The sequence below is a fragment of the Mesoplodon bidens genome (genome assembly GCF_964165515.1).
Source record: "Mesoplodon bidens genome assembly, chromosome: 7".
Taxonomy (NCBI): domain Eukaryota; kingdom Metazoa; phylum Chordata; class Mammalia; order Artiodactyla; family Ziphiidae; genus Mesoplodon; species Mesoplodon bidens.
Window position 1 is genome coordinate 55,448,339 of NC_138164.1, and position 17,689 is coordinate 55,466,027.

The window sequence follows — 17,689 nt, forward strand, 5'->3', positions numbered from 1 at the left end:
TGAATATATAATTATGTTGATGTCATTAGGAACCAAGATTTTCAACGTAAAACAAAAGAGACACAAATATAAAATGAAAGTAAAAGAAGCTTAGTGGTACTGATTTTGAATTGGAAATAACAGTATAAACTCATGACTATTTTCCCCTTGAAAAATATACATCTTAACTCTCTCCACTGGAAAGACCTAGAAGCAAAGAGCCACCCAATAGTAATTACTCTGAAAACTGGTAAAGGGAAAGAATTGAGGATTTATCCTCCCTCTCCTATACAGACTGAATTTCAAGGTAAACCAATAGCTGATAGGGGAAAGTTTTTTTTTTACTTTTTATTTTATATTGGAGTATAGACGATTAACAATGTTGTGATAGTTTCAGATGCACAGCAAAGGGACTCGGCTATACATATGCATGTACCCATTCTCCCCCAAACTCCTCTCCCATCCAGCCTGCCACATAACATTGAGCAGAGTCCCCTGTGCTATATAGTAGGTCCACTGGTTATCCATTTTAAATACAGCAGTGTGTGCATGTCAATCCCAAACTCCCTGACTATCCCTTCTCCCCATCCTTTCCCCACCAAGAAAGTTCCTTATAGAAAAGTTTTCACTAATTAAGAAGGAATCCTAGAGTTTTAATATCCCCATCTTGCAACCCTCAAGGAGATGATGGATCTAGCCATTGGGGAACTTTATAAAGTAGGATCAAATTGAGAACATCTGGTCAACCAGCAGCCCACGCTCCTGCCCCAAGAGAAGCTCAGGTGCCTCCTCACCTGAGGCATGTCCTTGCCTCCTATCACACTGGAATCCCATCAAGCCTTCAGGCTTCCTACCAGCTTACAGGATGGAATCTGTGAAATCAAAAAATGCAGGAAGTATTACGGAAGAGGTGGCCTAGTGTCTTTAAAAAGCAAATGGCAAGATAAAAGGAAAAATAAGTGGATGCAGGAATTGTCACGTTACGAGACTTAGAGACTTATCAGCCAAATGCAACCTGTGGATCCCGGCTGCATTCCAAAAAAAGCAACTGGAAAAAAGCATTATCAGACAACTTGGACAATTTCAACACTGACTGGATGTAATGCTATTAAAGAATTGCTTAGGTATGCAAATGTTATTAAAGTAATTTTACAAAGAGTCACAGATACACACTCAAGTTTTTACAGTTGAGATGATATGATGCTTGGGAGTAGCTTTAAAATAATCCAGTGACAGTGGTGGCCACACTGGCAGAAACAAGATGGACCATGAGCTGCTAATTGTTTAACCTGGTGGTGCCTGAACAGGGGTTCCTTGGACTCTTCTCTCTACTCTTGCAGATGTTTGAATATTTCTCATTACAAAAAGAGCAGTATAGATGCCAGACATCAGGGATTACATGGTGAACAATTCTCTCTGGTTGTTTTAAGAAAATCCACATTTCACCTTTTGGTATTTGCTACAGGGCATAGAAGCTACAGAAGGGCTTGCTTATGTCAGGCCATTGCAAACATTTATGAATACTCATTCATTTCACAATACATACTGAGCACCTGTAAACCAGACACTGGAGTTGTAGGTGACAGGCACATGATGGCTGTCATGGAGTTAGGGTCTGGGGGAGAAGGGGACGGATATTGAATGGATAAATTACACACATAGTGCACATTTCCATTATAAAGAGTGTTATGGAGGACTGGCGGTGATCGGGAAAGACTGAGGAAAAGCCTTTCAGATGTGATCTGCTAACCAAGCTGCACTGAGTAACCAGCTGAGCTGAGGCAGGAAGAGGGCATGCCCGGCACAGTCCCAGGTCAAAGGTGCTTTTGAGAAGTGGAAACAAGATTGACAGTAGATCATCCTGCTCCTTTTAGGCTCACTGAGCATTTAGACGTTTGTCCTAGGAACAGTGAGAAGCCAAAGAAGGATTTTAACTTTAGCTTTGCATTTTGTACATATGGAAGATAAGATGTACCTACCCATGACAGGACCCCAAGGGAAATTCATTGAAAGAGGTGCCATAGTGTTTTCTTGGAAGCATGGGTTTCCTGAAACACGGTAAGATGTGTGGATAATGGTGGGTATGATCATTTCGTTCTAATAGCCAATGTAGAAATGTAAAAAAAAAAAAAAAAAAAAAAGTATTCTAAACTCTTCCCTACTGAAATGTGGGTGTGCTCAAGGTGAAGAGAATTTAAGCATGAAATGCTGGGACCACCAGATCTGCAGTTCAACTATGGTGCTGCCTTTGACCTATTCTGCATGGCCTGACAAGAGTAGGGCAAACCTTTTCTTCCATCTGTGGTTGCGTTGCCCTGGGTTGGCTTTCACAAAACCAGAGACTGCATCACATGGCACACTCTTCTAAGTCTGGCCTTGTTCTCCCATCACGCAGACCGTGGCTGATTAGTGTGGCCTTAAGTTATTGTCAGTCATTTCCTGCGGCTGATTTCCAAACAGAAGCAGCCTTTGGAAACCTAATAATAGGCTTGTGGAGAGGCAGCATAGCATCTGGACTCTGGAATCTGTCTGGTCTCAAATCCTGACTCAACCACTTACTAGCTGTGTGACCTGGGGCAAGTTGCCTAATCTCTCAGTGCCTGGACATGCTCATCTTTAAAAAGAATGGAATGACATGGGCTTCCCTGGTGGCGCAGTGGCTGAGAGTCCGCCTGCCGATGCAGGGGACACGGGTTTGTGCCCCGGTCCGGGAAGATCCCACATGCTGCGGAGCGGCTGGGCCCGTGAGCCATGGCCGTTGGGCCTGCGCGTCCGGAGCCTGTGCTCCGCAATGGGAGAGGCCACAACAGTGAGAGGCCCACGTACCACACACACACAAAAAAGAATGGAATGACAATATTCATCTCATTGGGCTGTTATGAAGCTTATATAGATTCATATTTGTCAAGCACTCAGAATAGTGCCTGACCTATAACAAACACTATTACTAGAATTTGGTTGGTGTGCAAATCTTTGAGCTTCTTGGTGCCTCACTGTCCTCATTAGTAAAGCAACTTCTAGAAACTTCTATTTTCCAGGTCCACTTTGAGAATGAATCAGTTGGGCACTCAGCAGGTTTAAGAGGTGACTGCTATCTTTATAGTCAATAGTTAACTACTGTTTACGGCCACCAACAAGAACTACTACATAAACAAAAAGAACCTCTGTCAGTGTAGTACTTAGCCAAAGGTCATTAATTGAACAACGCGGCTAAACAAAGGCAGATGTCCAATGGCAGGTGGGATCGGGGTGTTCAGCGGCCCTTGAACTCATCCTGCAGCTCAAAGCTTCTTTCTGGGTCAGGTTCTCCGCTCGTGAAAATCCACCAGGCCTCAAATGAGATCTAATTAAACTTAAAAGCTTTTGTACAGCAAAGGAAACCATAAACAAAATGAAAAAACAACCCACAGAATGGGAGAAAATATTTGCTAATGAAGCAACTGACAAGGGATTGATTAGTCTCCAAAATACAAACAGCTCATGCAGCTCAAATTTAAAAAAAAAACAACGCAATCAAAAAATGGGCGGAGGGGGCCTCCCTGGTGGCGCAGTGGTTGAGAGTCCGCCTGCCGATGCAGGGGATACGGGTTCGTGCCCCGGTCTGGGAGGATCCCATATGCCGCGGAGCGGCTGGGCCCGTGAGCCGTGGCCGCTGGGCCTGCGCGTCCGGAGCCTGTGCTCCGCAACGGGAGAGGCCACAACAGTGAGAGGCCCGCATACCACAAAAAAAAAAAAAAGAAAAAAAAAAAAAATGGGCGGAGGACTTCCCTGGTGGTCCAGTGGTTAAGACTTTGCCTTCCAATGCAGGGGGTGAGGGGTCTGGTCCCTGGTCAGGGAGCTAAGATCCCACATGCCTTGCAGCCAAAAAACAAAAACATAAAACAGAAGCAATATTGTAACAAACTAAATTAAGACTTTAAAAATGGTCCTCATCAAAAAAATCTTTAAAAAAAAAATGGGTAGAAGATCTAAGTAGACACTTCTCCAAAGAAGACATACAGATGGCCAAGAGGCACACGAAAAGATGCTCGACACCACTTATTATTAGAGAAATGCAAATCAAAACTACAATGAGGGCTTCCCTGGTGGCGCAGTGGGTGAGACTCCGCCTGCCAACGCAGGGGACGCGGGTTCGTGCCCCGGTCCAGGAGGATCCCACATGCTGTGGAGCATCTGGGCCCGTGAGCCGTGGCCGCTGAGCCTGCGTATCCACAGCCTGTGCTCCACAACAGGAGAGGCCACAGCAGTGAGAGGCCCGCGTACCACAAAAAAAAAAAAAAAATCTACAAACAACAAATGGTGGAGAGGGTGTGGAGAAAAGGGACCCCTGCTACACTGTTGGTGGGAATGTAAATTGGTGAAGCCACTATGGAGAACAGTATGGAGGTTCCTTAAAAAACTACAAATAGAACTACCATATGACCCAGCAATCCCACTACTGGGCATATACCCTGAGGAAACCATAATTCAAAAAGAGTCATGTACCAAAATGTTCATAGCAGCCCTATTTACAATAGCCCGGAGATGGAAACAACCTAAGTGTCCATCATCGGATGAATGGTAAAGAAGATGTGGCACATATATACAATGGAATATTACTCAGCCATAAAAAGAAACAAAATTGAGCTATTTGTAATGAGGTGGATGGACCTAGAGTCTGTCATACAGAGTGAAGTAAGTCAGAAAGAGAAAGACAAATACTGTATGCTGACACATATATATGGAATTTAAGAAAAAAAAATGTCCTGAAGAACATAGGGGTAAGACAGGAATAAAGACACAGACCTACTAGAGAAAAAATAAAATAAAATAAAATAAAATAGAATTTGTATTTTTAAAAATGTAATCATTCCACATGAAAATTATGATACATATGAAAAAAATAAAATAAAAGCCCAATCAAACTTTAAAAAATTTATTTGGATGGTCCTAAATACCCATTTCTAAGTCTCTCTTCAAAAATTTGAGCATCTTCATTTTAAAAAATAATCATTAATACAAGTACTTGGAATTGGTGATGCCGGAACTTGGCCTACATTTCTGAGTCTGACCCTAAGATGAAAATTCAAATGTAATATAACGTGAGTTAATGACCTGACCGATGGCAGCAGAACTGCGCCACCCTGTCCAAGCATGTTAGTAACTTTGTCCTTAGGACTGTCTGATTCTGTATTGCTGGTTTCACAAGAAGGCTAGGGATGGCAGTACACTGGGGGTTGGAAGGAGGCTGCATAAACCTGGTCTCTGTGAAGCATCCTCCAGGAGCTGGGCCATGCATGAGCCACTAAGGCCCTCCTGAAGTTTCCTCTCTGTACCCATCAACCACTCTGAGAGACTCTGTGGTCCTGTTGGAAGACTGGATGGCAGGGGCTACGGTTGCTACCTGTTAAATCAATAAATAGTTATCAAACGTCTGCTCTTTGCCAGGCACTGTTCTAGGTCCTAGGGATGCACAGTGACAGGACAGACAAGGTCTTGTCATTTTAGAGCTTACATTTTAGAGGGAGGAGACAATGAACAAATCAACACGGAAAGTATCAGCTAGTAGTAAGTGCTGTGTTGAAAATTAAAATAGCTTAATATCACAGATGATGGTGTGGATTCTTTAGGTTTGGGAATTGTGGAGGTTTCTCTAGGTAAACGGTATTTCAACTGAAAAGTAAATGGCAAGAAGGAAACAGCCTTGGACAAATCAGGGGGAAGAACATTCCAGACAGAGGAAAGCCAGGTGCAAAGGCTATCAGGCAGCAACAAGCATGTGTGTGGATCACAGACTAGTGAGAAGGCAAGTGGTATGAGATGAGGCCAGGGAACTGGGCAGGGGCCAGAGCACACTGGGCTTTGGAATTCAGAATGCGGGTTGTGGGTTTAATTCTAAATATGTCGTGCAGCTTTTGGAGGGGGTTTAAACAGAAAAGTGGGGTGATCTGATTTCTGTTTTTAAAAGATAGCTCTGGTTACTGTATGAAGAATAGGTTTTAGAAAGCAGGCACGGAGGCAGAGAGCAGTTAACAAACTACTGCAACCAACCAAGCAGCCATCCAGTGAGAGATGAGGTTGTCTGGGTAAGGCGGGAGTGGTGGAGAGGAGAGAACAGAAGGATTCTGGACATGTTTTGGGAGAGAGTCACCAGGACTTGCTGGTGATTGGGTGGAAGGGGAAGGGAAGGACAGAAACTGAAGGTGACCCCTAGTTGTCTGAATAACTGGTAGATGGAGAAGACTGCAGGAGGAGCAGGTTTGGGACATGTGACAATCTAAAAACCTGTCTCCAGATTCTTTGATGCTCCTTCCATGCAGAGTTGGGGGCCTTTTGCCCTCCCCTTGAACCTGGGATCTGTGATTGATTAACCAATCTTATATGGCAGAAGTAACATTTTACTAGTTCCTGGGCCCAGGACTTAAGATACTGGCAATTTCCACTTCGTCTTCTTGGGAAGCTCACTGGGACTTCAGTCACCGTGCCTTGAGGAAGCCATAGCAGCTCGTGAAGAGAAACCAATCCCTCCCCACCTCCCCACAACCCAGCTGACTCCCAGGTGACAGCTGGCAAAACTTGCCAGCTAACCTTAGAAATGGATTCTCCAGCTGATGCTTCACTGAGCAGTCCCCGTTGAGCCGTACCAAAATGACAGACTTGTGAGCAAAATCAATGATTATTGTTGTTTTAGTCAGTAGGCTTTGGGTGCTTTCTTATGCAATAATAAGACACTGGGAAAGAAGAGAAGATCCAGAGTTTAATTTTGGCCATTCTAAGTATGACATGTCTATTAGGTATCCAAATAAAGAGTTCAAATAGGCAACTGGTTCTATGAAGTCCCAGGAGCGCTCAGGGCTGGAATATTAATTTTAAAGTCACAGAATAAAGAATGAGATGGGTTGAGGTCACCTGGGAAAAGTATGTAGATAAAAGAAGACCAGTCAACGCTGAATTCTGGGGTTCCCTGTGTGGCCACAGGGACAGAACGGACAGGAGCTGTTGATGAAGTAAACAGGAAGAGGTCAGAGCTGAGCTTTGCCTTCCTTCCACGAGAACAAGTTTTGTGGGAGAACTCTGAGTGGGAGAGGAATCTGTACATGTCCTTCCCTCCAGCTGTGGATATTGTTCTTGAGCCATTTACTGAAGTGCTGCTTTTATGGCTTTAGCCACGTTTCCCTTGAGCTTCCAATGCTAATAAAAGAGTGCTTGCCTTTTCACACGAACAGATGATTATCTTCACTTTGGAAAATTGCTTCCTCTGAATCATTCTCTGAGCTGTTGAGTGTGTCATCTGTAGGCACTCACTGGATTTAGGTTTGCAGGTGATTTTATAATTGTCATGTGGAAACTTGGGAAAGGCAGCAGCTGCACCGCACAGAGCAAGGAATTGTGGATCTTTGCAGGAAGATGCACCAGGGCTGCTGCATGCTGCCCACCACTGCAGACCACTGCAGCCAGTGGGCCTGTGCTCCGGGAAACCCTGAGCTCCCTCCTGCACACCGCGATCTCCTCCTCAACTCAGAAGACATGCCTCTTACTGGGGCTGTCAGTATCTCTGCTTCTTTTCACGCAGGAGGATGGATCCCAGGAGCCTTACCCAAGTCTACATCGCTCTTAGTCAGTATTTGGGAGGCACATGGATTAGGTGAGGCTGGAGTAAAGCATTTCCTCACCAAGTCAAGGGAGCCTTGTTACCTGTGGCCTTCTTGCTAGGCAAGCCATCAGCTGCCTCCAAATCCAGGTCCTGGGCGTTGCCACTAGGAGCCCGTCCACAGGAAATTAGAAGCCTTGGAGAGGCTCCCTCCCTGTGTCATCTTCTACTCCAGGGGCTTGTGAACCCAGCTCAGGGGTGTCCTGGATATTTGTGGTAACATGCTTCCTTCTCCCTTCAGGCAGTCCTGATCAGCCTACAGGAGACCAACATCAGGGGCCTGATGGCCCAGCAAGGCTGCTCCTGTGATTGACAGCTATAAAGACATAACTACTCAGCAGGGATCACTTTCCAGAGAACACAGGATTGAAATAGATTTAGAAAGTGAAACCACTCATTCACAGGCAGGTTGCTCTAGCTGAATAAAAGGGATACAAATTAAACCCACCTACTATAAACAGTGATCATAACTCCGCATTGCTTGGTTTTCAGAGTATCTCATTAGGGGAATGGACTACAGACCTTAGTTACTTATAACTCTTTGTTACATGTTTGCTCATTCATTCATTTATACAACATATTTACTGAGGGCTTACAAAGTGCTAGGTATTGAGGAACCGGTGATCCTGTAATGAACAAAATGCTCTTGTGGAGTTTAGATTCTAGTGGGGGGAGACAGAAAATAAACAAACATATAGTAAAGTCAAGTGTGATAACTGCTATAAAGAAAATTTAAAAGGGTGAAAAGATAAAAGTATGAGGAGGTGGTGGGAGGGAGCTGCTACCCTAGAAAGGGTGAGCTCATCATTGGAATCATGAATCCAGCCCCCTCCCAGGGCACTGGCTCCGTAAACCAAGCCTGGCAGCACTGGCCCTGGCAAGTTCCTCTACCCACCCAGCAGGAACTTGACAGTTTGGCTCAGGCCAGGCTGACGAAAGCTCCAGCTTGTGAACAAGCCATTTTGCAATTCCTAGAACAGATGCCACCTAGTGGTTGTAAATGGAATCCACCTGTGTTTCAGTCATCCCACTGCCTTGAGGTTAAGTAACCTTGGAGCTTAAATGCTCATAATTCAAGACAAGATGTTACCAATGGGATGTTGGGGACTAGGGCTGTGGTTTGACAACTGATTGCATGTTGTTTCAAACAGCCCTCGGAATGTATCTGTTTAGATCTTTTCCTTCCCTCTGCCTGGCCTAATGACTAATGACCAGGTGAGAAGTCATTGATCTTAAGGTCCTTTCAAACTATCAGCAATTCTCTGAATCGCATCCATGTCCAAAGACACACACACACACACCCCACATTCATTCATTCATTGTTATGGTCTCGGCACCATGCTAGGCTGGATACATATTCCTGAGACAGGAGGAAAAAGGACTTGAAAGAATGGGGTGGGGGGGAGGTGGGCTTCCCTGGTGGTGCAGTGGTTAAGAATCCACCTGCCAATGCAGGGGACACAGGTTTGAGCCCCGGTCCAGGGAGATCCCACGTGCCGCAGAGCAACTAAGCCTGTGCGCCACAACTACTGAGCCTGCGCTCTAGAGCCCGTGAGCCACAGCTATTAAGCCTGCTCACCTAGAGCCCGTGCTCCACAACAAGAGAAGCCACCGCAATGAGAAGCCCATTCACCACAACAAAAGAGTAGACCCTGCTCACGGCAACTATAGAAAGCCCACACACAGCAACGAAGACCCAAGACAGACAAAAATAAATTAAAAAAAAAAGAATGCAGGGGAACAATCAGACCCATATTGTAATCTTGTGTAATTTTCACCACGTGTTGTTTCAAGAGCTAACACAACCCACTGACTTGGATTGTCTTATGATCCTATATTTTATCCTAGGACTGAAGGATAACTTTGAGGCATAGTTTGGAGTTTTCTGTCTTTTCCTTGTGCAGCGCAAAAAGCAGAAATACAAGCCTACCTCAAATCTGAGCTTTGGTACTATCTTTGCCTTATTATACACACTTTGTGGTTGAAAAAAAATTAATAGTTTCTGAGCAGAAAATGGAACCAATGCCCCAGGGAGGATAGACCCAGCAATGTGTGACTGACACAGTCATGGCCAGCAGAAGAGTGTGGTGGTAAAGAGTGTGAACTTGTGGTGAACCCTGCTGGGCTCAGCCCTCTGCAGCCTTGTGTGTAACTCACTGTGCATGACCACAAACTGGTCATCATTACACAGTGCCAGTGCAGCTGCAGTAAATGATGCCTGACCATTGCATAAAACTGTGGACAATATAGCCAGATGGTAATGGTGGCAAAGGAAAAATATGTGCTCAGAACCCCAATGTTAGGTCCAGGTGACTTGGCTTGAGGAAGGCAGCTTTTAGCAGCCACATCAGGCACCAAAGCTGAAGTTTTGAGTGATGTGGGTGCAACTATAAGAGGCTTGGTAAACCCTCACTCAGGGTTTCCAACGAGGAACTAAGGGGACTCAAGCAGCATGACTCACCCAATATTCCCCCTCTCAGTATTCCTAATGTACTTTTCTGAGAATGCATTCTTTCTGTTTATCTTAGTGAATGATTTCTCAAAGATTTATGTTTCATAATGTTCATTTTCTCCAAGACTCCCATTATGGCCTCTGCAGTACCTGGATTTGTATCCCAGCTCTGCCACTTAATAGCTGTGTGACCTTGCACAAGTTACTTGACCTCTCTGTGCCTCAGTTTCCTCATATAGTAAATAAAGAAAAAGATAGTACTTACTGGATAGGGTTGTTGAGAGACTAAATGAGTTCACACATGGAAAACTCTTAGAAAACTACCTGGAATGTCGTATGGGCTCAATAAATGTTAACTATCATCATCATTATCATCTTCCACCACTTCAGACTAGAGAAGTTAAATCCAAGATACATTTTAAAAATGGGTTCATACTCTGCTAGTTTCTCCCATTTCACTGAAATAGAGAATCCTTTAGTTTCAGGCTTTCTAGCAGGATGTGTTCTAGGACCAGAAGAATTGGAGCTTGAAGTAGGAATGAAAGGCCATAATGCCTGACTTGGGTTCTTCCACAGGACCTTCTGAAAACCCCTATTCTCCTGAGCTGGAAAGGAGAAATGTGTTCTTCCAATCTCCTACGACTGAAAACCACTATTCTCCTGAGCTGGAAAGGAGAAATGTGTTCTTCCAGTCTCCTAAGACTATCTCTCTCAGATCAGAAACAGCACCCATATACAGAGACCTGTCAGTCTTACACTTTCTGGAGGCCATCTTCACAGGTCTGTTTCCAGACGGTAGAGCTCTCCCCTGGCCTCTGGTTCTCGCCCTTTCTCCAGGTTCTCTACCTATGTTGGACAAAGGAAGGAAAGAGGAACAGGACTCATATTTATCGAGGGCTCACTTTGTGCCAGGCCCTTTGCTTTACATGTTACCTTATTTAAACCACACAGAGCCTGGCCAGATGGATAAACTGAGGCTCAGAGAGCTGCAGAAACTTGGCCATGGTCCCACAGCAAGCAAGGAGCAGAGCTGGGATTCAATGCCAAGCCTCTTTCCACCCGACATTCTCGCTTGAGATACTGAGACTCCCCCCCACACTTTTCTGTCCTCTTTCGCTATCTCCTTTGAGATTACATCCTGTCCTCATGCCAGGAAATGAAACAAAATCACTGCTGACAGGAATGGATCCAAAAGACCTAGCCAACGTTGGAAAACACCAGCGGGGCTGCCATCGGTCTTGTTTTATGAGGCTATGGTGACACTGGCAATTACCCTGAAGGAAGAAGACAGAAGTAACGCTTGTCTTTGCGTTAACCTGCCAAAGTCGACAGTCTTCAGGGCTGGGTGTCAACCTGGGAGCAACGTGTAGCCAGAGATCCTGGTAGACATACAACACCTGCGGGAGACAGCTGTTTGAAGAATCTTCCTGCCAGAGGGATTTGGAGTGGTACTGAGGGCACCAGAGGAAGAAGGGGACTCTGCAGCTACAAGGATGGAGATGGTGAGTGAAGAGGGAGCCGGGCAGTGGCCATTACTTCCAGGGTGTGCCCAAGGGCAAAGTCAGAGCAAAATATGCATGGGTAGGAAGGGAAGGGGGATGAAAGTTCCTTGACTGTCTCCTCTTTCTCCTCTGATCTTCTCATCTACTTTTCTTGACTCTCACCCCCACCACTCATCTGTAGACCATTTTCAAAGGTCTCCCTGTTACCTGAAGACCCAAAAGAGAGTTTCTAGGTGAACAGATTATAAGCCTGGAGCTGCTGACAGCCATCACACTAGAAGAGTCGGCCTACAGTGGCATCAGCTCAGAGTTGAAACACAGTGTTAATGTTGTTTGAGCCCCTGGATTCAGCCATGCCTGAAACCCCCGCACTTTTAAATTAAGGGGACAGTTTTCCTTTTTAAAAAAAAAATTGAGGTATAGTTGATTTACAATATTGTGTTCGTTTCAGGAGCAAAAAGTTTTCATTTTTGCTTAGGAAATTTTCAACTTGGTTTCCTGTCACTTATAATAAGAACAACATGAATAAAATCCTAACTGAAGCAGCATCAGCTTATCTAGCATAATTTTCCAGGACATACCCTCTTTAACAGCCAAGGCAGGATGTTGAGGATTTTAGAACAGAATTTAAAACAGAATTTACTTCACATGGTAAATCCAGAATCCAGAGACACCACAGGGAGGAAGAGAGGAGGCCAGCTGCTACCCCAGGAGGCCCTGGTTCCAGGGAGGGGGCGAGACACTCAGGTCTGTAGGGAGGCTTGGAGGAAGCATAGGCCAGGGCCCATTCTGAGGCTCAGCAATCCTGAGACTGTCCCAGGTAATTACGGTAGCTACCTTCTGCTGAGCCCTTACTACGTGCCACAATGTGCTATGTGTATTATTATTTCATTTAATCTTCACAGCAGCCCTGAGAGGTAGATACATTACTAGCATCATTTTCTAGATGAGGAGCTAAAACTCAGAGTGGTGAAGTAACTTAGTAACTTAGTAGTTACATAGCTAGTAAGTAGAAGAGGAGGGATTCAAACCTAGTGTATCAAACTCCAAAACCTGTGCTTTTAACAACTATATTATAGTTTTTTCTAGATGGGTCAGTAGGGCAGGGGAGGTGGGCTATATGGAGAATTAATAATGATCTTTCCTTGGTACAGCTTTCCAGAGTTTACAAAGCCCAATTTTATAAGCAATCTTGCTGCATCCATTTTACAGATGTGGAAACTGAGGCTTAGAGGTAGGAAGTGACTTGCTCAAAGTCATTTGGTCAAACGGGATAAACTGCCCAGAGGTCTGCAGTCTGCAGTTTACAGGGAGTGGGGTTGGCCTCATACCTTGCCCCATGCTTAAGAGCAGTGATGGTATCAGTCTGGCTGAGGAAGATCTCTGAGAGATGAGGGGACCAGTAGGTGTTGTGGCCATAGATCCAATTGCAGAGCACAAACCCCGCTATAGCAAAGAGCTCTGCATTCACAAAAAGACTCTCAGCTCCAGCCAAGGCTCTATTTATTTTCCCATAACACTTGATATGGACAAATTCCACTTCAATCAGAGACATTCAGCTCCTGGTTTTCTGGGTAGGGGTGTGGGGGGAATCTCGCTATGAAAAGAGCCCCTTTCTTCTGTCGGGCCATCCCCCCAAAAAAGGCTGCAAGACTGAGCTGAGCTGCCTGCGGATGGGGAGTTGGAATCTGCCTGCCTGGCTTCCTCTCAGAGGAAAGTGGCTGTCCTGGCCGGAGCCCCAGGGGCCCTCACTTTTGGACCTGTCCTGATGCTTTGCTGAGCTCAGAGGCACCTATCCTAGAGAGACAAGGCAAGGCTGTCTTTTACCATTCCCTGGGCGACTCAGGCCTGGAGGAGTGACTAGGCAGGGATCCAGGCGACAGGACAGAAGGGCCCAGGGCAGCCACTGTTGTTCACTGCTGGAAGTGTGCCAGGGAACTGGAAGGTGAGCTACAGTCCCATCCCGCCCTTTGCCCCCCTCCAGGAGGCTGTGCGCTCAATGTGTGCTGGGGGACAAGGAATCCCTGGGGCTTCCTTGAAGCCAGGTGAGCAGCCTTCTGACCTTCTGGATTTATTTCCCCACAGGAATATGCTTTGGGGATGGATGCCAGAGGATCTGGGTAGCCCTCCCTCCTGTGTGCTAAGCCCACTAGAAGTCCCCTGACCCAAACTGTCACATTTAGGTGCTTATCTTGGTGCCTAAAAGCCATGAGTATAAAGATGAATGAGGTGGCTTCTCACCTTGAACGTCTTGGAGTGGAGGAGGAGGAATGACTCACAGCCAGAAGAACATTAACCACTCTCTGAGATGGAATTGAAGGCTTCAGTAAATAATCTGGGCATCAGTGTCAGATGTTGATAACCCCAAGATCCAGTCAGTATTTCTGCCTAGCCTGTTATTTGTCTGCATCAGACTCAAGTAGCTGGGAACAAGAGTGGGGAAAGGAGATGAAAAAACCCAGAGCAGGTCCAAAATAGAAGGATAGAATCAGTTGGTGGGAAAGCCTACCTAGGGAAACATTTCTGGGATGGGGGCCAGGAATGAAACTTCCTGGCAGGGAATTGATGATTGGGAAGCTCTTCAGTTCTGTCCTGGTATAAGGAAAGAGGCAGGGCGGGAGCCTGCCCAAGAGTTCACAGCAACTTTTTCTGACTCCTCAGTATTTCCTGAACCCTCTCAAAGAGGTCATGGGGTTTCTTGAAGCCTTTCTGTTGGCGTGTCAGTTGGGCACATAGATACCTGTAATGGAATCTCCCCTTCAGTTTGGTCAGAGATGTGCTCAGAGAAGTCAGAAAAATAGCCAGCTATGGGTGTCCCTTTAAGAGATTCCCAAGTCTACCCTTGGTTCATAGCAGCAGTTCCTCGAGTATTTAATGATCCTACTTAAAACTTTGCCAGATCCCACCAACAATCTTGTCTAGCGTTAAGCTACTGTCTCTATCAAACAACTCTTTGGAACTCTGAATGTTTTCAGCTTTTCAGAAGCTCCCTAAAGACTAGGAACCTGGTGACGTGACCCCCATTTGAACAGCTAGGCAGCCATACTGTAGCCAGTTGTCAATGCATCACCCCCAGGCCCTTCTTATCAGCCTCTACAGAGAAAGCAAGATGGAAAACTAAGCACAGCCACAGTAGGGGAGGCCACATGTGAAGCTCAGCAGGGGTGATCCCATGTTACCAGCCTTCAGTGCCCCCTCAAACTACCCCCATTTTCTTACATGGGGGCACCTGCACCTTTCCACTGAGGCCTCTCCACTCTCCTCCCTTACCTATCATGGAACCACTTTGGCCTGCTTCTCATCCTAGGACTGAGTTGAAATACTTCACCTCTTCCCTAGTTGAAAGTTCCACTCTGAACCTTGACTCTTGGCCACAAGTGAGGCATGTTAGAAGTTCCTTGGCCTGGTTTATCCTTATTTAGATTCCCTGAGGACCAAGTGAGGCCAGGAATTCTCAGGTGCTAGAAAGATGCCACTGATTTTGACCCTTCGAGTTCAGGATTATATGGCATCAGGGGGTTGATCAGATGGCCTTTAGTGATCTTTCTGGCCTCTGAAAATCAGTCAGTGACTTTCCAGTTTTGGAATAGAGACAATTGGGGTGATTTGAGCTTATGGTATCATAACCTCACTCCATGCAGTCAGACCATTTGAATTCACTAACCGAATAATTGTGCTTTAAACCTCAGGCTTGATAGAGGTACCTAAAGGAAAAAATGTTTTCTGACTTTTCTATTTCCTTGCCCTGCACAGACCCCACCTGGTAAGATTTTCTATTCCTTAGCTCAGAGTGTCTGTAGATGGGTTGCTTGGTATGTCAGCTGCCCTTACTCTTGTATAATAGAAATATCTTTCCAGGCTGGGCACATGGAGGAGACGAACTGGATTCCTCCCTCCTTCTGTTGCCAGGCCTCTGCATTGGCACTTTATCTGCTCAGTGTTTCTGGCTGTGTTGAGTTTATTTGTGAGATTAATGTAACAATAAAGTGAAATCTTCCGCTCTGTGTGCTTGTCTGACAAAGTCTTTGTGTCAGGTCCCCTGGAAGATGGCGGAGCCCAGGCATAGCCCAGCTGCATCTGTGTTTCTCTTAAAGGATCTTCTGAACACAAGGCTTTGTGGTCCTCATTTCCTCCATTGCTACTAGCCCTTTTGCTCCCTCTTACCGGCTGTATGTCCTTGGGCAAATTAGTGAACCTCTGTGAGCTTGGCTTTGTAATCTACAAAACAAGTGATAATAGTACTTACTTCACAGTATCAAATGAGATAACCTGTGTAAAGTAGTTGGCTTATGGTAGTCCCTCAAAGATTTAACTGTTTGTGAGAACAATCTTTTATGGTGGATACCCAGTGTGTGAGAGAACATTTACTTCTAGAAATTTTATTTACGAATTTACTTCTTATAAATATTGATTTATTTAGAAAGGAAATATTTATTTGGTTCAAACAAATAAGAGGTTTGGGAAGGGGGAGGGTTGAATGAACTTTAATATATAGTTAAAGTTAAGGTCTGAATGACGTTGCAAATAACTGCATTTTACAGATGATAGAAACTTACCTTTTAAGTGTTAATATTTTTAGTATTTAAACAGTGTAGTTATTAAATAGTCAACAAGAAACATTCTATACGTATGACAGTGGTTATCACAATCTAGAATTATATTTCTACCACTACTCAGATGATATTACCATTCCACCTCAAAAGGTTTTCTGTCTTACTTTTGTCCATTTATTCTAAATATAATAAATGTAAAAAGACTTAACCAATCTGACTCTTAAACAATGAGCAACAGAATCAAGATTCATAATCACCTTAATACAATGAAACCAACAAAATTGTTTTAACAGAGTTTAAAAAATACATCCTGGGGCTTCCCTGGTGGCGCAGTGGTTGAGAGTCTGCCTGCCGATGCAGGGGAGACGGGTTCGTGCCCCGGTCCGGGAAGATCCCACATGCCGCGGAGCAGCTGGGCCCGTGAGCCATGGCCGCTGGGCCTGCGCATCCGGAGCCTGTGCTCCGCAACAGGAGAGGCCACAGCAGTGAGAGGCCCGTGTACTGAAAAAAAAAAAAAAAAAATCCTGACTTCCATTTTTTAAAAATCTATTGCAAGAGGGAAGGGATATGGGAACAGATGCATATGTATAACTGATTCACTTTGTTACAAAGCAGAAACTAAAAAAAAAAAAATCTATTTCACTTGCACAGTGGGGGAGAACTTGGATTAACAGAAATTCCTGTGAAGATGATATTGGTGTTTAGTTGATTGCACATTCTCTATGTAGAAGTATCAAGGACTCTGTGTGTAGGAGATGTCATTTGTAAGACAGGGATGTATATATAATCTGTGGAGCATCCAGAAAAGGGCAATGGTAACCTCATTATGGTCTTCAGAGTTGTCATGTGGAAAGTGTTCTTTCTGGCACCAGAAAGCAAGCATTTCCAATAGGTGGAGGTTGCAGAGAGGCATATCCTGACTCAGTTGGAGGGAAGCATCTACTTTAATCCAGGGACTATACTAATTTAAACAAAGAAGGTAGTAGTGTTCACAATTTTGCAGATGGAAAAGCTAAGGCTCAGAGTAGTATCAAGACACAATTGCTTAGCACAATTAAATGGACTGCCTCTAAATTCTCTTTCACTGGGAGTGAAAGGTGGGATGATCATTTCCTAGCAATATTGGAGAGAGAGTTCTGCATTGGGTGGAAGGTTAGATAAGGAGACTTCCAAAGTCATTTCTAATGCCAAAATTCTTTGATTCTAGGACATATTTATTAAATGGCGTTGTGAATCAAATGTAGTTTCTTTCTGGGGCTTCCCTGGTGGCGTAGTGGTTGAGAGTCCACCTGCCGATGCAGGGGACACGGGTTTGTGCCCAGTCCGGGAAGATCCCACATGCCGCGGAGCGGCTGGGCCCGTGAGCCATGGCCGCTGAGCCTGCGCGTCCGGAGCCTGTGCTCCGCAACAGGAGAGGCCACAACAGTGAGAGGCCCGCGTACTGCAAAAAAAAAAAAAAAAAAAAAAGTAGTTTCTTTTTGACTCATTGCCATCACTACAAACATAGACTCGTTAATTTGGACTGAAATTATGAGCTTTTTATGCAGCTTTGAAGAGTTGCAGGCTACTGTTC

At 45.0% G+C, this 17,689-nt stretch overlaps 1 protein-coding gene across 1 annotated transcript in view; it reads right to left on the bottom strand.

Moving 5' to 3' along the window:
- The window catches only part of LOC308619874 (pyruvate dehydrogenase E1 component subunit alpha, somatic form, mitochondrial), a 34,587-nt gene extending 33,739 nt beyond the window's left edge, over positions 1-848 (bottom strand). The window contains exon 1 of the mRNA XM_081239092.1: positions 774-848. Coding sequence (XP_081095218.1) covers positions 774-782 — 9 coding nt within the window. The 5' untranslated portion in view covers positions 783-848. The remainder of the gene's footprint in view (positions 1-773) is intronic.
- Positions 849-17,689: the final 16,841 nt, after the last annotated feature.